Source organism: Theropithecus gelada, chromosome 1 (genome assembly GCF_003255815.1).
Source record: "Theropithecus gelada isolate Dixy chromosome 1, Tgel_1.0, whole genome shotgun sequence".
In the NCBI taxonomy this organism is placed as follows: Eukaryota; Metazoa; Chordata; class Mammalia; order Primates; family Cercopithecidae; genus Theropithecus; species Theropithecus gelada.
In genome coordinates, this window is record NC_037668.1 from 39,142,975 (window position 1) to 39,168,813 (window position 25,839).

The window sequence follows — 25,839 nt, forward strand, 5'->3', positions numbered from 1 at the left end:
CCCAGCTACTTGGGAGGCCGAGACAGGAGAATCGCTTGAACCGAGGAGGCGGAGGTTGCAGTGAGCCGAGATGGCACCACTGCCCTCCTGACTGGGCAACAAGAGCGAAATTTTGTATCAAAAAGAAAAGAAAAGATGAAAAAAAAAAGGGCTAGAACTTAGATAAGAGAGGCAGATATCTGCCACCCTCTTGCCTGGGACTGCTCCCAGTACTGCTCCCCTTTCCCCCAAACCCTCTCTATTGGCAAGAACAGTCTTACCCTGTCAGGCTTGAGGGTAAACTTGATTCTGCTTGTGTGTGAAGGGGCTGGAATATTTGGGAGGAAGGAGAAATGTATTATTATTATTTTTTTTTAGACGGAGTTTTGCTCTTACTGCCCAGGCTGGAGTGCAATGGCACGATCTCAGCTCACTGCAACATCTGCCTCCCGAGTTCAAGCAGTTCTTTTAGGCCGGGCACAGTGGCTCACGCCTGTAATCCCAGCACTTTGGGAGGCTGAGGCGGGCGGATCACAAGGTCAGGAGATCGAGACCAGCCTGGCTAACACGGTGAAACCCCGTCTCTACTAAAAATGCAAAAAATTAGCCGGGCGTGGTGGTGTGTGCCTGTAGTCCTAGCTACTCGGGAGGCTGAGGCAGGAGAATGGCATGAACCCAGGAGGCACAACTTGCAGTGAGCCGAGATCGTGCCACTGCACTCCAGCCTGGGCAACAGAGCGAGACTCCGTCTCAAAAAAAAAAAAAAAAAAAAAAAAAAAAAAAGGTTTTTTTTGGAATAATTGATTTGTTTTTTTTTTTTTTTTTGAGACAGGGTCACCCAGGCTGGAGTGCAGGCACAATTATGGCTTCCTGCAGCCTTGACCTCCCCAGGTTCAGGTGATCCTCCCACCTCAGTTTTTCTATTTTTAGTAGAGGCCTCCGCCTCCCAGGTTCAAACAATTCTCCTGCCTCAGCCTCCTGAGTAGCTGGGATTACAGGCGTGTGCCACCACAATGGGTTAATTTTTGTATTTTTAGTAAAGACAGGGTTATACCATATTGCCCAGGCTGGTCTTGAACTCCTGGGCTCAAGTGATCCACCTGTCTTGGCCCCACAAAGTGCTGGGATTACAGGCGTGAGCCCCCATACCTGGCCAGCAGTTTCTTAAAAAAGTTAAACTTGGCTGGGCACGGTGGCTCACGCCTGTAATCCCAGCACTTTGGGAGGCCGAGACGGGCAGATCACGAGGTCGGGAGATCAAGACCATCCTGGCTAACATGGCGAAACTCTGTCTCTACTAAAAATACAAAAAATTAGCCGGGTGCGGTAGCGGGCGCCTGTAGTCCCAGCTACTCGGGAGGCTGAGGCAGGAGAATGGCGTGAACCCGGGAGGCGGAGCTTGCAGCGAGCCGAGATCGAGCCACTGCACTCCAGCCTGGGCAACAGAGCAAGACTCCGTCTCAAAAAAAAAAAAAAAAAAGTTAAACTTACCTTAAAACCCAGCAATCCACTCCTAAGTATATGTCCAAAAGAAAAGAAAACAATAGGCCGGGTACGGTGGCTCACACCTGTAATTCCAGCACTTTTGGAGGCTGAGGTGTGTGGCTCTCCTGAGCTCAGGAGTTCGAGACCACCCAGGGCAACATGGTAAAACCCCGTGTCCACTAAAAATACAAAAAAATTAACCGGGTGTGGTAGGGCACGCCTCTAGTCCCAGCTACTTGGGAGGCTGAGGCAGGAGAATTGCTTGAGCTGTAGAGGCGAAGGTTTCAGTGAGCCGAGATCGTGCCACTGCACTCTAGCGTGGGCTACAGAGTGAGACTCCATCTCACACACACTAAAACAAGAAATGAAAACAACAATTTGTACATGAGTTCAAAACAGAATTATTTATTTATTCCCCAAACTAGAAACAATCCAAATATCTATCAACAAATGGATAAGCAAATGATGATATAATTGCATTATGGAATACCACTCAGCAATGAAAAGGAACCAACCACTCACACCTACAACAGCACCGATGAGCCTCAGAAACGTCACGCTAAGTGAAAGAAGCCAGACCAAAAAAAAAATTCCATTTCTATGAAATTTCGGGAAAAGGCAAAACCATGCAAAGTAGATCAGAGGTTGGTTGGGGGTGAGAGCAAAGACTGACTACAAATAGGCCCAAGGGAACATTTTGGGGTGATGGGAGTTTCTAAAAGTGGATTATGGTGATGGCCACACAACAGTATAAAGATCATCCAAATGTATTCTTACAACGTTTGAATTGTATGACATGTAAATTATCTCATTAAATCTGTATTTTTAAAAAAGAACTGTGCTGTGAAGTCTGACATATTTTAAAGTAGGATGTCTTAGCCAGGCGTGGTGTTGTGTGCCTGTAGTCCTAACTACTCAGGAAGTTGAGGCTAGAAGACTGCTCGACCTCAGGAGTTCAAGGTTGCAGTAAGCTATGATCATGCCACTGCACTCCACCCTGGGCAACAGAGCAAAGACCCTGTCTTTAAAAAAATTAAAAACTTACTGGGCACAGTGGCTCACACCTCTAATCCCAGCACTTTGGGAGACTGAGGCAGGTGGATCACTTGAGGTCAGGAGTTCGAGACCAGCCTGGCCAACGTGGTGAAACCCTGTCTCTACGAAAAATAAAAAAATTAGCTGGGTATGGTAACATGTGCCTGTAGTCCCAGCTACTAGGGAGGCTGAAGCAGGAGACTCGCTTGAACCTGGGAGGTGGAGGTTGCAGTGAGCCGAGATCACGCCACTGCCCTCCAGCCTGGAGACAGAGCGAGACTCCATCTCAGCAACAACAAAAAAAGCCGGGCATGGTGGCTCATGCCTGTAATCTCAGGACTCTGGGAGGCCGAGACGGGCGGATCACGAGGTCAGGAGTTTCAGACTAGCCTGGCCAAGATGGTGAAACCCCGTCTCTACTAAAAATACAAAAATTAGCTGGGCGTGGTGGAAGGCGCCTGTAATCCCAGCTACTTGGGAGGCTGAGGCAGGAAAATTGCTTGAACCCGGGAGGCGGAGGTTGTAGTGAGCTGAGATCACACCACTGCACTCCAGCCCGGGCAATAGTGCGAGACTCCGTCTCAAAAAAAAAAAAAAAAAAAAAAAAAAAAAAAATCTAAAACTCAAACTTTTGAATAACAATTTCCTCCTAGCAAGAAGGGACTCAGTAAGATGCATAGCGCTGCTTGGCCACTTTGCAAATATCTTTAATGTCTGGCTTAAGATGGCTGGATTTTCATATCTGCCTCTGCATTTAACCCGGTCCATCTCGCGGGTCACATAGCCTCTGCAAAATGCGAAGGGGTTCAGTGCCATTATCTCCGGGCCTGGGTAAAAGACTCAAGTCCTGGCCCCATCATACTCCCACCAATACATACCACGCCTGCGCTGTCTGCGCCTGGGTCTCTTCACCCGCAGTGAGCGGTCGCACGGCCCCACATCAGGATCGCCCTGAGGCTCAGCCTTTCCCGGCCCCATTCCGAGTGCGTACAGGACAGAACCAGCACGCCAGGCCCCTGCCCCAGAGCAGAGGGCCACGATGCGGACCCGCACAGTGCACCGCAGTGACCTGAGGAAGGAGCGACGGACGCTGGCGCCAAAGGCGTCCGAATGCCTGGTAAACTGTAAAGCGCAGTCCTGCGTGAGTTGCTATAGCTACGGCTGCGCCAGACGGACAGCTTGCAGGACCGAGGTGCAGGTGGGAGGAGCGGAAAGCTCTGCGCGTGGGCGGGGAGCCCCGACCCTCGCCTGGGCCACGTCAATCTAGGTGCTCGGCGCTCTACTGATCCGGCCCCCGGGAGTGGGCGGGCACGTTTGCCTCGGATGGTCTAATAGGCGTTGGAGAGAGCCAATGGCGTGGCTCACAGCTCCACCCCTTCTATTCGATTGGCCGGCGCCGAAAAGCCGGGCGTGAGGGCCGCAGCCTCTGGAGGGAGCCGCAGCGGGTCTCTCACTCACTCGCCCTCCGCGCTTGCCCGCTCTTCGGTTCTGCTCTGTCTGCCGCCATGGCCCAGTGAGTGACTCGCCAGGCGCAACCGGGCTCGGCCTCAGCGGGCGGGGAACTTTTTGGGGGTCGGGATCTCCCTCGTTCTCTCCGACGCCTCCCATCCTGGAGGTCGCCTGAGCTCATTTGGGGTTCTGGGACCCTCGTCCTGCGGCGTCTCGGGCCCGGAGCTCCTTCCCTGCGGGCCCGGCCCCCTGCTCTCTTGGCCGCGCAGGCTCGGGGCGGGGCGGATCCTTTCGACGGCCAGGGAGGAGGCGCGGCCAGGCCTCGCCGAGTCTGCAGGGACACCTGCGGAACGCGTGCCAGCCGGAGCCGGGCGCGAGGGCGGGGCTGGGGGCCGCCTGCCAGGCAGAGGCTCTGCAGCTTGCGCGCCCGGCTTCGGGGGGCCCCGGAGGCCCGGAGGAAAGTGCAAACTCCCACTCACGGCCAAACGGGGGAGAACCGGGCCCCTGGATTTCAGCGCGTCGAGCAGCGCTGACTCTTTCCTTTGTTCTGTTTCTGCCTCTCCAGAGCTGACATCGCGCTGATCGGATTGGCCGTCATGGGCCAGAACTTAATTCTGAACATGAATGACCATGGCTTTGTGGTAAGCCGCGCGGGCGCATTGTCTTCTCTTTGGTTCCCGGGCTAAGAGGCCGGCGATGGGTCTGGGAGCTCACGGGTCTCCTGGCCGTGCTTTGCGAATGCGCTCTGTTGCTGCTCATGTCTTTTTGTATGGAAAGGAGAAGCACCCTGTAGGCTTGGGCGGGCCGATCCCGACCTTAGTCCGGCGGAGTGTGCCTGTGGGTCCGTGAGGTTCACAGCCCGAATGAACGGATTAGTGTCTAGTAGAGACGAAGGGTGCGGGAGGAGAACCCCTGCTGGCTGTGTAGAGCTCTAACTTGATTGCCTGATGAGATCTGGGGAGAGTGAAAATGCTTCTTCTAAATGCTAAAGTGGCTTAGACGCCAGGATGATCAGTAGCAACAGACAGAGCCTCTTGAACCAGCCGGTTCCTGGATTTGATTTTGAGTCCTAACAGGTTGGTTGTGGATTCTACCTGATACGTCGGGGGTAGTTGGTCTTCGCCTCGGTTCTCTGCCAGTTTCATTCTACTGAGGTGACATAACTTTACAGTGAGCCTCCCACAGCTTGGGGAGGAAAAGGCAAAGGCGGGTCTGACCTCCGCAGAACTTGGGCTGAATGGAAAGGTCATTGTTACTTGGGCCACAGTCTGAAGGTCTTATGTGTCCTGGATCTCCTACTCAGGCCTTTTGTCCTTCTAGGTCTGTGCTTTTAATAGGACTGTCTCCAAAGTTGATGATTTCTTGGCCAATGAGGCAAAGGGAACCAAAGTGGTGGGTGCTCAGTCCCTGAAAGAGATGGTCTCCAAGCTGAAGAAGCCCCGGCGGATCATCCTCCTGGTGAAGGCTGGGCAAGCTGTGGATGATTTCATCGAAAAATTGGTGAGGCCAGCTCTGCTCTCAGCTGCTACCACGATAACAGCTGGTTCTGGTTTCTTCCTTTCTCCTTTTAACTCCAGAGATTGTGTTTTTCCAATTTCTGCTAAATTCTGACCAAATGATTGCTTAACTGTCGCAGTGTTGGTTAACTTGATCGGCACTTATGAAGTAACTTTGTGCTTTGGTGGTAGTAATTCTGACAATACTAACAGACATTTCAAGAAAAATTCATTAAGGCAGGGCACAGTGGCTCAGGCCTGTAATCCCAGCACTTTGGGAGGCTGGTTCAGATGGATCACTTGAGCCCAGGAGTTCGAGACCAGCCTGGGCAACATGGCGAAACCCTGTCTTTACATAAAATTAAAAAAATTAGCTGGGTATGGTGGTGGAAGCTTATGATCCCGGGTTCAAGACCAGCCTGGCCAGCATGGTGAAACCCCATCTCTACTAAAAATATAAAAATTAGCTGGGTGTTGTGGTGCACACCTGTAATCCCAGTTACTCGGAAGGCTGAAGAATGAGAATCACTTGAACCTGGGAGGCAGAGGTTACAGTGACCTGAGATCGTGCCACTCCAGTCTGGGCAACAGAGTGAGACTCTGTCTCAAAAAAAATGAAAATAAAATCAAGATCTTCTTAGGGAATCCTAGGGAACTGGATGCTTATTTTTGTACCAAACAATTTGTTGGCTTTAGCAGGTGTATCTTTTTTGGAAAAAAAAATGTAGGGGAACCAGTGAAAATAATGTATTTAGATACCCCAAAATAATTCTGTAGTAACAGCTCTGAAAAAACCCAGGCACTACCCATTTAGAAGAAATGTTTTGCTGTAAGCAGTGCAGTGGTACCTCAGGGGAGGCTGAGCATTCCTTTTCTAGAGGAGTGGCATGAAAGGTGAGGTTGTTTCCACAGGAAGAAGGATTTGTAACCAGTGTGCCACTGTTTTTCAAACAAATGACCTAGAAAGGAAGAACACTGAGTTTAAAAAAAGGACATAGTAAATTTTTTGTGTGGCAAGCTGCCTGTGCTCAGTTTTAGACAGAGAAAACTGAAAAATGGTGGATTATTCTTCAGTATAGGAAAATAGTAAGTAATGTTAACTGGAGCCTTGTAGGGGGAAGATTGAGTAATAAATAATAAAGCCCAGCCTGGTTGGTGTGCTGTAGGTAGATATTCATGTTCAAGGCTCTGTCTCTTCCTGATCTCTGAACTGTGGTCATAAAATCATTCATTCATACACTAAAACATTTGATATGTATTTACTGAATCCCCACTCTCTTCTAGACACAGACATTACAGTCAGTGTTTAATCTATTTACTTACTTAAAAATAGAAACGGGGTCTTGCTATGCTGTCCAGGCTGGTCTCAAACTCCTGGGCTCAAGCGATTGGCCTGCCTCAACCTCCCAAAGTGTTGGGATTACAGGTGTGAGGCACTGAGCCCCGTCAGCCCTAAACTTTTAAATAGAGTCCAACTCTAGCCACAGAGAGGATTATTGAAGATTAAATAGGCTGGGTCCATTGGCCCCCTGCCAAGCCAGGAGGATCTTTTGATTTTGAGCCCAGGAGTTTGAGACCAGCCTGGGCAACGAGACCAGCCTGGGCAATGTGATGAGACTCCATCTCTACAAAAAAAATTTTTAAACTAACTGGGCATTGTGGTTCAAGGAGTTCAAAGTTGCAATGAGTCATGTTCACACCACTGCAGGAGTTCAGGGTTTCATTGAGCCATGTTTGCACTTCTGCATTTCAAGCTGGGCAACAGAATGAGACTCTTTTTAGACTATATTTATTTGGAATAAATTCTTGTTTTAATTTGCCAAGGTATGTTTCATTTCTGGTCCGTCTTAATGCTGGTGTCTGGTTACAGGTACCATTGCTGGACACTGGTGACATCATCATTGATGGAGGAAATTCTGAATATAGGGACACCACAGTAAGTGTTCTTCAGTCTAGATTCTTCCAGGTTCTGAGAACATTCAAAAAAAAGTGTCAGCATTGCATATGTGACAGTAGGGTGAACTGCCCTGTGGTACTGATTTTTGTGAGATTGCTACTGATATAATAGTTCTCAGCCCTTTTTTCTGTTAAGACACACTTGGGGGCTGGGCACGGTGGCTAACGCCTGTAATCCCAGCCCTTTGGGAGGCCGAGGTGGGTGGACCACGAGGTCAAGAGATCGAGACCATCCTGGCTAACACGGTGAAAACCCGTCTCTACTAAAAATACAAAAAATTAGCCTGGCATGGTGGCACGCTACTAGGAAGGCTGAGGCAGGAAAATTGGTTGAACTCGGGAGGCAGAAGGTGCAGTGAGCCGAGTTTGTGCCACTGCACTCCAGCCTGGGCAACAGAGTGAGACTCCATCTGAAAAAAAAAAAAAAGACACACTTGGTGGGTGAGATTCTCAGTCACACATACATCTCAGAGGATGAATACTCAGATACAGCGGGCCGAGAATGATGTTTTAACTCCTCCCCTTCCTCTTCCAAGTAATCCATGATATGTCAGTCTCTAACTGGTTTAGAACCACTCCTCTAATGGTATCAAATGCTGAGGGAAGTCCTGTGTGCTCTGAGGTACTGAGTGGCATTAAGTTGTATTAAACCTACTCTTAATTGAGTCTTATTCAAGGTCTTTTCCAGTAAAATGCCAGTGTGTGTTTGGCTTAATTATTTCACTTTGGGGAAAAGGTATGTATCTTGAATGTCCGTAGTTGTATTGTTTTGTTTTAAGTTCTACACATAGGGGATTAACTTTTCTGAGTCATCAGTTATTCCTAGATTCTTGGGTCATTTCCTGTCAAATGTAGGCTCTCCATACCTATCTTATACTTCCTCTCAGTTATAAGGGAAACATTTTTTGGGAGCATAATGAAACATGGAAGCATAATGAAATTATTTTTCTGTCCTTCAGAGACGGTGCCGAGACCTCAAGGCCAAGGGAATTTTATTTGTGGGGAGCGGAGTCAGTGGTGGAGAGGAAGGGGCCCGGTATGGCCCATCGCTTATGCCAGGAGGGAATAAAGAAGCGTGGTGAGTGCCATCAGCACTGTATCCATCTCTGTACAAGGGAGCTACACTTTGAGAACAAATAAGCCAGGAGCAGTTCTGCCACCCTGATCTCTGTGGTGCCCTGAGGGTGAGACCTAGGAGATGCCGGCAATTTCTTTTATCTCTTTGATATAATATATGTGCACAATCCTCTTTTGCCTTTTTTCTTCTGTTATTTCTATCAAGACTGATACCTAAAGTTCTAAATAGGCTTTTTTTTTTCTTGCCCAGGCAGGAGTGCAGTGGTGAGATCTTAGCTCACTGCAACCGCCGTCTCCTGGGCTCAAGCAATTCTTATTCCTCAGCCTCCCAAGTAGCTGGGACTACAGGCACATGCCACCATGCCCGGTTAATTTTTTGCCTTTTAGTAGAGACAGGGTTTCACCATGTTACCCTGGGTGGTCTTGAACTCCTGACCTTAGGCGATCTGCCTGCCTTGGCCTCCCAAAGTACAGGGATTACAGGTGTGAGTCACCATGCTCGGCCTCTAAATAGGCTTTAAGGAAGCAGTTTAGATACTGTTCTGTGCAATGTCCAGATGTAGGAATAAGGTCTGCCTCTTTTTGCTGATATGTAGCCCAAAAGTAACTTTATGTAATAATCATGGGTAATAGGCTGGGCATAGTGGCCAATGCCTATAATCCCAGCACTTTGGGAAGCTGAGGTGGGAGGATCATTTGAGCCCAGGAGTTGAAGACTAGCCTGGACAACATAGCGAGATCTTGTTTCTACAAAAAAAAACAAAAAAAAAAATTTTTTTTTTTTTTTTTGGAGTCTCGCTCTGTTGCCCAGGCTGGAGTGCAGTGGCGCCATCTCGGCTCACTGCAAGCTCTGCCTCCCGGGTTCACGCCATTCTGCTGCCTCAGCGTTCTGAGTAGCTGGGACTACAGGGGCCCACCACCATGCCCAGCTAATTTTTTGTATTTTCGGTAGTGACGGGGTTTCGCCATGTTAGCCAGGATGGTCTTGATCTCCTGACCTTGTGATCTGCCCGCCTCGGCCTCCCAAAGTGCTTGGATTACAGGCGTGAGCCACCACGCCTGCAATATGATTCTTTAAGCCTGGGCAAGGTGGCTCACGCCTGTAATCCCAGCACTTTGGGAAGCTGAGACAGGAGGATCACTTGAGGTCAGGAGTTCAAGACCATCCTGGCCAACATGGTGAAACCCCATCTCTACTAATAATACAAAAATTAGCCGGGCATGGTGGGGGGCCCCTGTAATCCCAGCTACCCAGGAGGGTGAGGCATGAGAATCACTTGAACCTGGGAGGCGGAGGTTGCAGTGAGCTGAGATAACACTACTGCACTCCATCATGGGTGACGGAGTGAGAGTCGGTCTCAGTAAAAAAGAAAAAATGATTCTCTAAATTACCTTTGTGGTGCATGAGTCTGGGGATTCTCTTCAGTGTGTTATTAATGAAACACAGAAGTAGAGAGACCTTCCTGCTTCTCAAAAGTTTAAACAGCTGTGTGTGCAGTGGCTTGCACCTGTAGTGCCAGCTATTCAGGAGACTGAGGTGACAGAACTGCTTGAGACCAGGTGTTCAAGGCCAGCCTGGACGACATAGTGAGACCCTGTTTCTTAAGAAAAAAAAAAAAGGTTTGAAAATACCTCAAAGCGGCCGGGCGCGGTGGCTCACGCCTGTAATCCCAGCACTTTGGGAGGCCGAGGCAGGCGGATCACAAGGTCAGGAGATCGAGACCACGGTGAAACCCCATCTCTACTAAAAATACAAAAAATTAGCCGGGCGTGGTGGCGGGCGCCTGTAGTCCCAGCTACTCAGGAGGCTGAGGCAGGAGAATGGCATGAACCCTGGAGGTGAAGCTTGCAGTGAGCCGAGATCACGCCACTGCACTCCAGCCTGGGCGACAGAGCGAGACTCCGTCTCAAAAAAACAAAAAAAAACAAAAAAACAGAAAATACCTCAAAGCACCTGCACAGTGAACAGTTAGAAGGGCAACCAGCAGACAATGCACATAAAAGTATTTGACATATGGAGTGCTCCAGTTGTTTCCATCAGTTCTCTTTCCTCATACTGTGCTGGCAGAAGTACAAATGGCACCTTTACCTGAAGGACACTGTAAAAGTTCAGTAAAGTTCTGCAGTTTCCAGTGTAGCTGTCTTCATCCCTAATCCTAAATGTTAACTTTGTAACCCTATAAGATTTCATGTCTGGCCGGGCGCGGTGGCTCAAGCCTGTAATCCCAGCACTTTGGGAGGCCGAGACGGGCGGATCACGAGGTCAGGAGATCGAGACCATCTTGGCTAACACAGTGAAACCCCGTGTCTACTAAAAACACAAAAAACTAGCCAGGCGAGGTGGTGGGCGCCTGTAGTCCCAGCTACTCGGGAGGTTGAGGCAGGAGAATGGCGTAAACCCGGGAGGCGGAGCTTGCAGTGAGCTGAGATCCGGCCACTGCACTCCAGCCTGGGCGGCAGAGCGAGACTCCGTCTCAAAAAAAAAAAAAAAAAAAAGATTTCATGTCTGCACCAAGAACTTTTTGTGAGGAAGCCCTGACAGGCCAATAGGGAGCAGAACAGCGAGAGAAAGCCTCAGGAGTAATACATCCCCGTGCTGAGCTGTGGAAGGAGTGAACAGCGGCCTTTCTCTGAATGGTAATGTAGCTCTCAAAAACGCTGCCTGGTTCTTAATCCAGATGTCGAGAACCATTCTGTGCCTGGCAGCACACATCCAGACAAGTAAAAGAGGGTCTCTTTACTTACTAAAAGCCATTATAAGGAGAAATCAAGAAAAGGGAAAAAATTAAAAGAGGATCTCTAAAGGAACTTTGGTATTGCTTGCTGTTTGCAATCATACCATCTGCTGCTGCTGTAATAGAAGTTTCTGAGCCGGGTGTGATGGCTCATGCCTGTCATCTCAGTGACTCGAGGCTGAAGTGGGAGGAGTGCTGGAGCCCAGGAGTACAAGACCAGCCACATCAACATAGGGAGACCCTGTCTCTGCAACAACAACAAAAAATTTGCTAGGCATGGTTGCTCATGCCCATGGTCCCAGCACTTTGGGAAGCTGAAGTGTGAGGATTGCTTGAGGCCAGGAGCTCAACACCAACCTGGGCAACATAGCAAGATCCTGTCCCTACAAAAAAATGTTTTTAATTAGCTGGCTGTGATGGCACACACCTGTAGCCCCACCTACTTGGGAGGCTGAGGCAGGAGGATCATCTAAGTCCAGGAGTTTGAGGCTGCAGGGAGCCGTGATTGCGCCACTGCAGTCCAGCCTGGGCAACAGAGTGAGACCCTGTCTCTAAGAAGACATTTCTTCTGGTGCTTTGGTGATGCTTCTGCTCAGCCTTTCTGTCTGTAGTCTCAGTCTGATAGTCCAGTCTCTGCTCTGAGAGTCCGCCAGGATCTGGAGAAGGGCGCCAGTTTCAGTCAAGGGTCTGAAGTTTAGCTTGAGAACTTAGCACATTCATTTTCTTTTTTTTTTTTTTTTTTGAGACGGAGTCTCGATCTGTCACCCAGGCTGGAGTGCAGTGGTGCCATCTCGACTCACTGCAAGCTCCGCATCCCAGGTTCACTCCATTCTCCTGCTGACTAGCTGGGACTACAGGCACCTGTCACAACACCCAGCTAATTTTTTGTGTTTTTGTTAGAGACGGGGTTTCACCATGTTAGCCAGGATGGTCTTGATCCCCTGACCTTGTGATCCGCCTGCCTCGGCCTCCCAAAGTGCTGGGATTACAGGCATGAGCCACTGCGCCCAGCCCATTCATTATCTTTTTGTAGGCACTTCCACCTCCCATTAGAAACAAAAAGATGGGCCTGTTGCGGTGGTGGCTTATGCCTGTAATCCTGGCACTTTGGGTATCCATGGTGGGTGGATCACTTGAGCTTAGGAGTTTGAGACCAATCTGGGCAACATGGCAAAACCCCATCTCTACAAAATCCAAAAAAATTAGCTGGGCATGGTGTCACACACCTGTAGTCTCAGCTACTAGAGGGCTGAAGCAGGAAGATCACTTGAACCTGGGAGGTTGAGGAGGCTGCAGCAAGCTGAGATCACACCACTGCACTCCAGCCTGGATAACAAAATGAGACTATGTCTCAAAAAAAAAAGACAAAAACGGAAAAGATGGGGGTTGGTGTCTATGGGTATATAATTGGGCTCTCAGCCTGTCTCTTCTCATTAGCTGAACCACACTGTTTCTTTCCACAGGCCCCACATCAAGACCATCTTCCAAGGCATTGCTGCAAAAGTAGGAACTGGAGAACCCTGCTGTGACTGGGCAAGTTCTGGGCTACTCTTTAAAGCCAGTTTGCAACAGGAGCGTGTCTAAGTGATGAAGTGCGCAGAGAAAGGCCATCATGGTCTCCCAGTGGTTAGCTTGGTGACATAAACGTCTCAATCTTTGATTGCTAGCATAGCCAACGCCTAGAATGCATGCCTGCTGTTCACATTTTTGTATCTTAACTGACTGTTCATAGCCTTGAGGTTGATACTAAAAGCAGCCTTCTGTAATTCATCTAAAAGATGGATCCCTTAAAAAGGAATAGGATGAAGTGAAGTAAATTTTTTTTTTGAGCCATATTATTTCACGGCCAAAGGAAAGAATGTCAGAATCAAAAGTGGCGTTTGCTTGCATGGGTGAAAGAAAGAGGACTGAATGTACTGTTGCCATGTCAAATGTCCTGGCCATGAATGTGGAAAATTCCCCTTCCCATACTGTGGGATTCAGGCATTCTGTGCTTGAACAAAGTCACTTGTGGACTTGCACCCTCACTGAATGCGAAGGAGGCCTAGCCTAGTTCATAGTGCAGTGGCACCATCTCGGCTCACTGCAACCTCTGCCTCCCAGGCTCAAGTGATCCTCCTACCTCAACCTCCTGAGTAGCTGGGACTGCAGGTGCCTGCCACCACGCCTTTCCAATTTTTGTATTTTTTGTAGAGATGGGGTTTCACCATGTCGCCCAGGCTGGTCTCGAACTCCTGGACTCGCAAGTCATCTGCCTGCCTTGGCCTCCCAAAGTGCTGAGGTTACAGGCATGAGCCACCATGCCCGGCCTCATGTTGCTGTTAAAGTAAACTTTATCTCATTTGTAGTTCAGCCCATGCTGTGGAAGGAAAAAAATAGGCTCAGGAGACCTGAGTGGCAATTCTGGCTTTCTGTTAACTGTGACATCAGGCAAGCCATATCCCTTCATGGACCTCAGTTTCCTTATCTGTAAGATACGGGGTTGGACTGCATGATCTCCAAGCTCTCTTTAGCTCCTGATTCCCTTTAATTTTATATTAGCAATTTTAATGCTAATTTTCAATTTTATTTTATATCAGATGAACGGTGAGGTTGAAACAAGGACTCCAGAGTCCAGGCCTCTAAGGAATCCAGGAAGCCTCCCTCCTGGGCCTGCCAGTGCTTGGCTTTGGCTACAGCAGCTCACCTGTCCTTACCTTTTCACCAGTGGTTGGCCATTGAGCTCAGTCAGAATCTGCTTAGGGTAGAAAGAGGCTGGTGCTGGGACTGACTTAAAGGGCTGAGTAATCTTCTCATTAGTATGAAGGATTGGAAAGGGACTTCTGTTCCCTGATAGTAGATGACCGTGGTAAAAGGCCGGGCGCAGTGGCTCATGCTTGTGATCCAGCATTTTGGGAGGCTCCCTTGAGACCAGGAGTCAAGGCTGCAGTGAGCAGTGATCATATCACTGCACTCCAGCCTCGGTAACAGAGTGAGACCCTGTCTCTTAAACAAAAACGAAAAGATCACTGCAGTAAAAGCAAGTGGTAGCAACTTCTTCTTCTTCTTTTTTTTTTTTTGAAACAGAGTCTTGCTCTGTCATCCAGGCTGGAGTGCAGTGGCGTAATCTCAGCTCACTGCAACTTCCGCCTACCAGGTTCAAGTGATTCTTATGCCTCAGCCTCCAGTATAGCTGGGATGACAGGCATGTGCCACCATGCCTGGCTAATTTTTGTATTTTTGGTAGAGATGGGGTTTCACCATGTTGCCCAGGCTGGTCTTGAACTCCTGGCTTCAAGTAATTGGCTACCTCGGCCTCCCAAAGTGTTGGGATTATAGGTGTGAGCCATCACATGCAGCCTGCAATTTCTTTTTATATACACACACTTAGGACAAAGTCATGAAGAGAAGCACCGTCCTTGCTTCTACGTGTGTTGATCAAGCAGGTGCTCCTTAGTTCATGGCTGAAGTGGCAGGAAGGGTAAGGTAAAGTAAGATATTAGTAGCCATGTTACTGCATGACCAGAGTGTCAAAATCAGAAGTCAGCGGGGGCAGCAATAGAAACATGGACAAGGCCAGGCGTGGTGGCTCATGCCTGGAATCCCAGCACTGTGAGAGGCTGAGGTGGGTGGATCACCTGAGGTCAGCAGTTTGAGACCAGCCTGGCCAACATGGTGAAACCCCATCTCTACAAAAATACAAAAATTAGCCGAGTGTGGTGGTGTGCTCCTGTAATCCCAGCTCATCGGGAGGCTGAGGCGTTAGAATTGCGTGAACCCAGGAGGCAGAGGTTGTGGTGAGCCAAGATCATACTGCCACATTCCACAGTCCAGCCTGGGCGACACAGCGAGACTCCGTCTCAATAAAAAAAGGAACATGGACAGTGGAGTCCTGATGTAAGCGTCAGTTGTATTGGTCCAGGTGCTGACAGCCAGGAGAGAGACTGCCACGTCATCCAAACACCTGGCCTCCTGGGCAGGTGGCTCCCTGTCATGGAGCTGGGTGTAGATGACTGAGAGCCTGATGCCATGAACTGTTTGGCTCTCATCACTCCCTTTGTTCCAGTTCCTTGATAACTAAATCATTTTCAGATAATCTGGCTTCCCAGTTGCTTGTCTGTAGGGATAGACTCTGTTGACCAGACTAACATTTGTAACCACGAAGATCCAGTTAGGTTTTCATCCTACATTCATAAGCTGGTATTCTGATCTTATATATCTTGCCAGCTTATCAATAAAGATCTGGTCAATGATGGGGCCTTGGAAGGACTCCTTTCTGGGCTTACAGGGTTGAAACCTTGGATCTAGGGTCATTTTACTTTTCAGTAGCCATTAGAAACAACTACATTTATATTTTGAAAAAACAAAAGTGATTTAATTAGCCAATATATTTTAACCTATAGTTGCTAGAAAAGTGGTAACTTTGGGGAAAAAAGGACTTTTTTTCTTATGGGTAGGGGCTGGGAAGGCAGGGAGTTGCTTTGAATGATGAGAAAGACTAGAAAATACAGGCTAGAGAGCTATAGGTATTGAGAGTGAATTCAGGGACTTTGAGGAACCTTGAGAAGAATGAGTCTAGAATTAGTGTTAAATAATACTGTTCTGGATTGAAGCTCGTATTGAATTGCTATATGATTCTTGTATCAAAAATACTGTATTCCTTTTATACTTGTTATTTTTTGTGTGGAGAGGTAGCCTTGCCAGGAACGTTGGCGTCAAAGCTGATGTGGACTTCTCTGGTGTGTCACCTGTCTCTCTGAAGGCCTCTTGGTGCTTGTCCTGACAGGTGGGAGATGAGGGAGCAGGCCACTTCGTAAAGATGGTGCACAACGGGATAGAGTATGGAGACATGCAGCTGATCTGTGAGGCATACCACCTGATGAAAGACGTGCTGGGCATGGCGCAGGACGAGATGGCCCAGGTGAGGCCCCGGCACTGCCTCTGTGTCCATTCTGCAGGGAGTGCTCACTTTGCCATGGACACTGAATCTTTTCTTCATTCCTATCCCCTTGGCCATTCTGGTGGCCTGCATGGACTCAGCCTAATTTAAGGGAAACTGTTAGTAATAGGGCTATACGCTATGCTACTTAGTCACTAAGCAGAAAGTCCCCACAGAGTCTGGGTGGTTATCATCGCCACCATTTAGCGTAACTGACCTGGTGTCAGGCACTGTGTCACTCCACATACCTGTCTCATTTACTCCACAGTTGTCCCACATGGCAGGTGCAGCAGCAGCTTTCTTTTCTCATCCAGTTGGGATTGGCATTTTGATAGTTAATCCAAAAAGTCAGTCCACATAGGGGCACCAAAGCATTTCCCCCAACATTTTATTATGAAAACATCCAAACATGCAGCACAGAAGTTGAGAGTTTTACAGTGAACACCTGGACACACACCGCCTCCTTTCTCCCGCCCACAGCTTCCTGTATGAGCCTTATCAGTGTCTGTCCACCTCCCACCAATTTCATCTCAGTTTTTGGATACATTCAAAGTAAACTGCAGGTATCCATACTTTTGTTTTCCCTAAATACTTTAGATGAATGTATCTTTTTTTTTTTTTTTTTTTTTTTTTGAGACAGAGTCTCGCTCTGTCGCCCAGGCTGGAGTGCAGTGGCCGGATCTCAGCTCACTGCAAGCTCCGCCTCCCGGGTTCCCGCCATTCTCCTGCCTCAGCCTCCCGAGTAGCTGGGACTACAGGCGCCCACAACCGCGCCCGGCTAATTTTTTGTATTTTTAGTAGAGACGAGGTTTCACCGTGGTCTCGATCTCCTGACCTTGTGATCCGCCCACCTAGGCCTCCCAAAGTGCTGGGATTACAGGCGTGAGCCACCGCGCCCCGCTAGATGAATGTATCTTTATCATGAGGTAAACATAGATTTTAACTGAAAACACAGGAAAGGACCTTCATTCACCCATCATTTTTTGTAGGGCCAAGGCCTTCTCGTTAAGTATGGTTTGCTGATGCGCTTTCTAGTCATGTCTTACCATCTAGAATTTCTAGTTTCAGTTATTTCCAATGGGAAATGATTTACAGACACTAGCAAGGCATACAGGATAGAAGCTTTCCAGGTTTTTTGTTGATTTCCTCCGAGTTTTTTATTCGTGTCATCCTCACTTATTTTGACTATTGTTTGTTCCACTGGCTTGCTGTTAATTGTTCTAAAACATTACCTTAGTTTTCTTTCACAGAAAAGACGCTTTTCTTTTTGTGTTCATTTTTAATTGGTGTATATAATATTTAATGTGTTTGCTTAGCAAACACACGAGTGCTTTACTATATGCCAGGCATGATTCTAAATGCTGAGGATATACTAGTGAAGAAAGCAAAGTGCCTGCCCTCCTGGAGCTGGGAAGACAGAGAGAAATAAACAAACAATATCAAACTAGTTAGCGATGACTGTGAGAGTGAAGAGTAAACTGGGACGAGATCGGGTGATTGCAGAAGGCTTCTGGGGAGGCGACCGCACAGAGACATAAGTGAAGTGAGGAGCCCTTGGCTCTGAGGAGACAACACTTCTGGTGGCCAGAAATTCAGCATAACCAGGTTCAGAACAAACACAACTGACTCTGGGTTAGCATAAAACTCAACCAGCAGGAGCAGAAGTCCCCAGGCAGACGCGAGCAGAGCCTGCTGGCAACCATGAGCACTGGTCAGCATGGACATTGGACAAGGGGCTTCCTTGCACAGCCCTCATTCCTCTAACATGGTTCTCTCCTGTGTTCTGCACATAGGCCTTTCAGGATTGGAATAAGACAGAGCTAGACTCATTCCTGATTGAAATCACAGCCAATATACTCAAGTTCCAAGACACCGATGGCAAACACCTGCTGCCAAAGATCAGGGACAGCGCGGGGCAGAAGGGCACGGGGAAGTGGACCGCCATCTCCGCCCTGGAGTACGGCGTACCCGTCACCCTCATTGGTAATGTTATGCTTTTCACTTGGGCCCTTTCGTCCACTGTTCTGATCTTGATATCTGGAGGACTGATACAGACTGGTCTTTAGAGAATCTCTTCAGCCCTCTTCAACTTTCAGAGTGCCTTTTGCTCTTTCTTGTGTTGAAGAAGCTGACAGTGTGAGAGAGGCTGACACTGCTTTTGATTCTCTTCTTTGTAATTTTTATCTTATTCATACAAACGGTGAGGTAAATTCAGAAGTGACTGTCCTTCCTATCCAGTTTTATCTTTGGAATATTTTAGCATTAGTGATGTAATTGTAGTCAGTGATCTAAGATCTTATTTATGAGGCAGGTAACTTCAGTGAAATTTTTCATAGAAAAGTTCATCAATAACAGGGCCAGGCACAGTGGTTCACGCCTGTAATCCCAGCACTTTGGGAGACCAAGGCGGGTGGATCACAAGGTCAGGAGATCGAGACCATCCTGGCTAACACGATGAAACCCCGTCTCTACTAAAAGTACAAAAAATTAGCTGGGTGTGGTGGCAGGCACCTGTAGTCCCAGCTACTCGGGAGGCTGAGGCAGGAGAATCACTTGAACCCAGGAGGCAGAGGTTGCAGTGAGCCGAGATGGCACCACTGCACTCCAGCCTAGGCGACAGAGTGAGACTCCATCTCAGAAAAAAAGAAAAATTAGCTGGGCATGGTGGCAGGTGCCTATAATCCCAGCTACTCAGGAGGTTGAGGCATGAGAATCCCTTGAACCCAGGAGGCAGAGGTTGCAGTGAGCAGAGATCGTGCCACTGCACTCCAGCCTGGGCATCAGAATGACACTCCATCCCCCCGCCAAAAAAAGTTCATGAATAACATAGGCTTATGTACTCAGAAATTATTAAAATTTTCCTTTTTTCCCCCTAGATACTAAAAAAATAAAAATTACCTATCCATTTGAGTCCTTGTTGTTTTGCTAAGTTCCTTCCCCTTCCTCTTTTAGAAGAAAGCCACTATTCTGAAGTTGGTCTGTATCCTGCCCACTTGTTTTTATCTTACATTAATGAGCTAAGCATCAAACTCAGATAAGGAAATAATAAAAGAAATAAACAGAAAACAAGAGGGGATTAACAATATCAAAATCTTGGCAGTGGGTGGGGGGGTTTGGTTTTTTTGTGTGTGTATGTTTGTTTCTTGAGACAGAGTCTTGCTCTGTCGCCCAGGCTGGAGTTCAGTGGCATGATCTTGGCTCACTGCAACCTCCACCTCTCAGGTTCAAGTGATTCTCCTGCCTCAGCCTCCCGAGTAGCTGGGATTACAGGCATGCGCTACCATGCCTGGCTAATTTTTGTATATTATTAGTGGAGACGGGGTTTCACCATATTGGTCAGGCTGGTCTCGAACTCCTAACCTCAGGGGATCTGCCCGCCTTGGCTTCCCAAAGTGCTGGGATTGCAGGCATGATTCACCGTGCCCGGCAAAGTTGGTTCTTTAAGAGTAAAATACGCCGGGCGCGGTGGCTCACGCCTGTAATCCCAGCACTTTGGGAGGCCGAGGCGGGCGGATCACAAGGTCAGGAGATCGAGACCACGGTGAAACCTCGTCTCTACTAAAAATACAAAAAAATTAGCCGGGCGCGGTTGTGGGCGCCTGTAGTCCCAGCTACTCGGGAGGCTGAGGCAGGAGAATGGCGGGAACCCGGGAGGCGGAGCTTGCAGTGAGCTGAGATCCGGCCACTGCACTCCAGCCTGGGCGACAGAGCGAGACTCCGTCTCACAAAAAAAAAAAAAAAAAAAAGAGTAAAATACATAGACTTCTGGCAGGAATGAAAAGGGAGAATGAAAGATGCCTCTCGTGGTTAATGAAAGGCTGATCTTTGCTTCTGTAAGAATGTTCTCACTATATTAAACAGAATTGGGCCAGGCACTGTGGCTCACGCCTGTAATCCCAGCACTTTGGGAGGCTGAGGTGGGCGGATCACGAGGTCAGGAGTTTGAGACCAGCCTGACCAACATGGTGAAACCCCATCTCTACTAAAAATACAAAAATTAGGTGGGCGTGGTGTTGCGCGCCTGTAATCCCAGCCAGTCAGGAGGCTGAGGCAGGAGAATCACTTGAACCCGGGAGGCGGAATTTGCAACGAGCCGAGATGGCACCACTGCACTCCAGCCTGGGTGACAGAGTGAGACTCCACCTCAAAAATAATAAAACAGAATTTTTCCTGTTTGCTCCTCTAGATATAGGTTGCCTTTCTCTCCCTAGACTCTTCTCACCTTTTGACCTCCCTGTTTATTGTGCCTCGCCTTATTGATGAACTGTGGTGTAAGGCAGAGTAAGGAGGGAAGTCGGTGGTTTCTACAGTTTGGTGCCGTGTAGGAGGAAGTTGGCTGCTTTTAGCAGATCTGAGCCATAACATAGGTGAGGAGGGAGGGGCCAATAGCTAGGAGCATGGACTCAAGTATATGTGGATGAGGGCCGGGGGCCAGAAGGGGAGGGGTGTGTGGGGATGGCTGGGGGGCAGCCCAGATAAGACTTTCAACACTGGGCAGCAGCGTCTACACAGGCGGTCTGTGTGGATCCCTGCATCTCACTTCCGGCAGGGCTGACCAGTGGCCAGAGGTGGGACTGGCCAGGCTCGGCCCAGCCAAGTCTGGGAGCAGAGGACACCCTCACTGGGCTGTGGCTCTCCTGACACCACAAGAGAGGTCCAGGAGCTCCTACTCTCCTCCTGTGGATCCATATACCCCTTCGCCCAGGGTGGCTGGGCCCACCCCCTGGTTGAGAGCCATCATTTGTGAACTAACAGGGAAGTCTTCCAGCTGCCCTCTTTCCCCTGTAACAGGAAGGGTTTGCCTCATCACCCGTTGCACCAGTCATCTTACAAAGCTTCCTTCTACAAATGCTAAGTCATCCTGTGTGTGCATTTGGGCCAGGAGAGAGGTAGCTGCTTTTGTGTGTTTTGAGTAGGGTTAGCAATCTCAAGCCATAGCTGCTCCTCTTTCCTGAGAAATACAGTCCTCTGTTAGCTCCCCGAGATTTTACTTCATTTTGCCTGTGGGGGAAAAGTGGCTGAAGAGTCATAGATTCTAACAATAAATTGTCAGTTGGGCAAGTAGTCTTTTATAAGGCATACTTTCTGAAAATACTAAATGTCTTAATGTTAAAGTACTACATTGACTTTTTAATTCAAATGAAGTAAAGTGGTGAAACTTTAATGACTACAGCTATACTGAAAACCGTAAAATATAAAAAACCTAACATTTTTTTGAGAGCTGTCTGTAAATGTGACTTCTCAATGTAAAATCTTCAAAAAAAAAAAAAAAATTAAAGTCCTCTAAATTGAATTTGAAATTTTACTCAGGCCGGGCGCGGTGGCTCAAGCCTGTAATCCCAGCACTTTGGGAGGCCGAGACGGGCGGATCACGAGTTCAGGAGATCGAGACCATCCTGGCTAACACGGTGAAACCCTGTCTCTACTAAAATACAAAAAAAATTAGCCGGGCGAGGTGGCAGGCGCCTGTAGTCCCAGCTACTCGGGAGGCTGAGGCAGGAGAATGGCGGGAACCCGGGAGGCGGAGCTTGCAGTGAGCTGAGATCCGGCCACTGCACTCCAGCCTGGGCGACAGAGCAAGACTCCGTCTCAAAAAAAAAAAAAAAAAAAAAAAAAAAAAAAAAAAAAAAAAAAAAAGAAATTTTACTCATGGACCAACACTGAGTATTCTACATAACAGTGGTTTTTATTTTATTTTCCTGGTTTTAGAGACAGCGTCTCACTCTTGCCCAGGCTGGAGAGCAGTGGTGGGATCATGGCTCACTGTAGGCTTGAACTCCTGGGCTCAAGTGATCCTCCCACCTCAGCCTCCCAACGTGCTGGGATGACAGGTGTGAGCCACCACGCACAGCCATAACAATGGTTTTTATCTCTTCATTTTCCCTCAAAACTCCCTTTTGAATGTCACGTTCATCTTTGTGGTTGGATACTCATATTTATATTGAAAGATTGTCTTGGAGTTTTGGTTATCAAATTAACTGTTTAGAGCTTCTGATAAAAGTTCCTTCTGATCCATGTCAACTTTCGTGGCCTAAGGTTGAAACTTTCAGCGCTTTGTATAAACAGACTTTCCTGCTCCATCTTTCATCTGGTTGCTATGTGAACTTTGGTAATTTTCACGCACGCCCGTGTGAAAAGACCACCAAACAGGCTTTGTGTGAGCAATAAAGCTTTTTAATCACCAGGATGCAGGTGGGCTGAATCTGAAAAGAGTCAGCGAAGGGAGAGCAGTGGGGCCATTTTATAGGATTTGGGTGGGTAGTGGAGAATTACAGTCAAAGGGGGTTTTTCTCTTACGGGCAGGGGCACGGGTCACAAGGTGCTCAGTGGAGGAGCTTCTGAGCCAGGAGAAGGAATTTCACAAGGTTAATCGCTCAGTTACGGTGGGGCAGGAACAAATCACAATGGTGGAATGTCATCAGTGAAGGCAGGAACCGGCCATTTTCACTTCTTTTGTGATTCTTCACTTACTTCAGGCCATCTGGATGTATTCGTGCAGGTCACAGGGATATGATGGCTTAGCTTGGGCTCAGAGGCCTGACAGTAATCTGTTTCCTCTTCCCGATCCCCCCTTGTAGGAGAAGCTGTCTTTGCTCGGTGCTTATCATCTCTGAAGGATGAGAGAATTCAAGCTAGCAAAAAGCTGAAGGGTCCCCAGAAGTTCCAGTTTGATGGTGATAAGAAATCATTCCTGGAGGACATTCGGAAGGTGGGACACAGTCCCTGGCAGTGGTCTTTGTTGGTCCCATGGAAGGCAATGGGGGTGGGGATTGTTGTGGGAGAACACGCGAGGCCACGGGATGCCAGGTGGAATGAAGTTCAACCTTCACTTGGATCTTGACTTACAGCTTTTTCCTAGAATCTTGTCCCTTCTGGGATCTCCACTGCTGATGAGAGTAAGACTGATAGACACGAGGCGGTCACTCTCCTAATGGCAATCCTAACAGGTCTCTGTGTCACTCTTCAGGCCCTCTACGCTTCCAAGATCATCTCTTATGCTCAAGGCTTTATGCTGCTAAGGCAGGCAGCTACCGAGTTTGGCTGGACCCTCAATTATGGTGGCATTGCCCTAATGTGGAGAGGGGGCTGCATCATCAGAAGGTAAGTGAGAGGCAGCCCAGGGTCCGACGGGAAGGATTCATGCTGCTGTGCAGAAGTGCGATCTTAGGACACTCAGCTTGATCAGTTTCCAGGGGTGGGCAATTAGCCCCGTCACTGGGCACAGGCAGCAAGATAGGTTTAGATTTTGTGGCTCCCTTCTTCACTATACCTCAGTTGCTCTACCTAGATTGTCCACACTACACCTTTTTTTTAAGTAGTTCTGTGAGAACTGTCATGCCCTCTGGCCTTGCCTCTTGGGACTTTTGCTGTGTATTTTCATTGGAAATGTCAAATCATAGAAAACGTAGCGACGGCCGGGCGCGGTGGCTCAAGCCTGTAATCCCAGCACTTTGGGAGGCCGAGACGGGCGGATCACGAGGTCAGGAGATCGAGACCATCCTGGCGAACACGGTGAAACCCCGTCTCTACTAAAAAATACAAAAAACTAGCCGGGCGAGGCGGCGGGCGCCTGTAGTCCCAGCTACTCGGGAGGCTGAGGCAGGAGAATGGCGTAAACCCGGGAGGCGGAGCTTGCAGTGAGCTGAGATCCGGCCACTGCACTCCAGCCCGGGCGACAGAGCCAGACTCCGTCTCAAAAAAAAAAAAAAAAAAAAAAAGAAAACGTAGCATTCCTACACATGACATTACATCATTCTCATGCTGGCTGAAGATTCATTTGATGAATCTGATTTTTCTGAAATAGATGATTCTGGTGATTCAGATGATTCTAATATTAGTTCTCTTTAGAAATAACTCCAAGAATAGTTTTTATATTTTATTTTCACATTGAAAATCAGTCAGATTTGCTTCAGCCTCAAAAAGCGTGTTTAAGTAAAATTAAATGAGCGCTGGCAGGGAGCTGCACTTTTTATCTAAACAGGAAAAGGGTTAACAGCTAGCTCGAAGAGATAAGAAATGTAACTTTGTACTTCACTAGGGTATACATCGGCTTCCAACTTACTTCCCTGTTAGAGTTAAGATTCATTGCTTTCGGCCTGGTGCGGTGGCTCACGCCTGTAATCCCAGCATTTTGGGAGGCTGAGGCAGGCCGATCACAAGGTCAGGAGATCGAGACCATCCTGTCTAACACGGTGAAACCCCATCTTTACTAAAAGTACAAAAATTAGCTGGGCGTAGTGGTGCGTACCTGTAATCCCAGCTACTTGGGAGGCTGAAGCAGGAGAATCGCTTGAACCTGGGAGGCAGAGGTTGCAGTGAGCTGAGATCATGCCACTGCATTCCAGCCTGGTGACAGAGCGGGACTCCGTCAAAAAAAAAAAAAAAGATTCATTGCTTTTTTCCCTCCTCGATTATTTCAGTGTATTCCTAGGAAAGATAAAGGATGCATTTGATCGAAACCCGGAACTTCAGAACCTCCTACTGGACGACTTCTTTAAGTCAGCTGTTGAAAACTGCCAGGTACGTAGCCTAGAGCTGGCGCCATGGTTACTCTACCTCCCTGGGGCCATCAGTTGTGTTTGTTTGTTTGTTTGTTTTTTGAGACGGAGTCTTGCTCTGTCTCCCAGGCTGGAGTGCAGTGGCCCTGCAATCTCCACCTCCTGGGTTCAAGTGATTCTCCTGCCTCAGCCTCCTAAGTAGCTGGGATTACAGGCATGCCACCATGCCCGGCTAATTTTTTTTTTTTTTTTTTTTGTATTTTTACTAGAGATGGAGTTTCACCATGTTGGTCAGGCTCATGTTGAACTCCTGACCTCGTGATCCGCCCGCCTCAGCCTCCCAAAGTGCTGGGATTACAGGTGTGCACCACTGTGCCCAGCCTCACCATCAGTTTTTCATTTATCCACATTGATGTGAATAAAAATCTGTCAGCATCACCAGGGGCAGATCACTAACCTCTGGCCATGCATTTTGTGCTCAGGACTCCTGGCGGCGAGCAGTCAGCACTGGGGTCCAGGCTGGCATTCCCATGCCCTGTTTTACTACTGCCCTCTCCTTCTACGATGGGTACAGACATGAGATGCTTCCAGCCAACCTCATCCAGGTAAGCCTGTGGAGCAGGGGTTAACCTGGCTGGCCGCTGGGGGACGTGTGCCATGGACTGTCCTGACCAACCTACTCTCTTGTTTCCTAGGCTCAGCGGGATTACTTCGGGGCTCACACCTATGAACTGTTGGCCAAACCAGGGCAGTTTATCCACACCAACTGGACAGGCCACGGTGGCAGTGTGTCATCCTCGTCATATAATGCCTGATCGTGCTGCTCCTGTCACCCTCCACGATTCCAGAGACCAGGACATTCCATGTGCCTCATGGCACTGCCACCTAGCCCTTTGCCCTATCTTCTGTTCAGATCTTTTTTTAAAGTGTTGTTAGAGACTCCTGAGGAAGACACACAGTTTATTTGTAAAGTAGCTCTGTGAGAGCCACCGTGCCCTCTGCCCTTGCCTCTTGGGACTGAGCAGGAGCTGCTCATGTGCGTGAGAGTGGGAACCATCTCCTTGCGGCAGTGGCTTCCGCCTGCCCCATGTGCTGGGCGGTTCCCATCACGCAGTCGGGAAGGATGTCTGTGCACTCGGATCAGCTGGAACCTCTATCATGCGGCTGAATTCCCTTTTCCCTTTACTCAATAAAAGCCACATCAGACTGAT

At 48.5% G+C, this 25,839-nt stretch overlaps 1 protein-coding gene across 3 annotated transcripts; it reads left to right on the forward strand.

The window, feature by feature from the left end:
- Positions 1-3,885: 3,885 nt before the first annotated feature.
- On the forward strand, positions 3,886-25,839 carry PGD (phosphogluconate dehydrogenase). 3 transcript variants are annotated; one of them, XM_025398693.1, is made up of 13 exons: positions 3,886-4,012; positions 4,514-4,589; positions 5,269-5,448; positions 7,315-7,380; positions 8,360-8,478; positions 12,676-12,745; positions 15,978-16,112; positions 17,924-18,113; positions 22,709-22,839; positions 23,098-23,231; positions 24,551-24,650; positions 25,111-25,233; positions 25,324-25,839. In XM_025398693.1, the coding sequence occupies exons 1-13, from the start codon at positions 4,005-4,007 to the stop codon at positions 25,441-25,443; spliced, it is 1,452 nt and encodes a 483-aa protein (XP_025254478.1). In that variant the 5' UTR covers positions 3,886-4,004; the 3' UTR covers positions 25,444-25,839. The 3 variants fall into 3 exon arrangements, with proteins under 3 accessions (XP_025254478.1, XP_025254495.1, XP_025254485.1); XM_025398700.1 differs by having other exon boundaries at positions 4,005-4,217; XM_025398710.1 differs by lacking the exon at positions 7,315-7,380.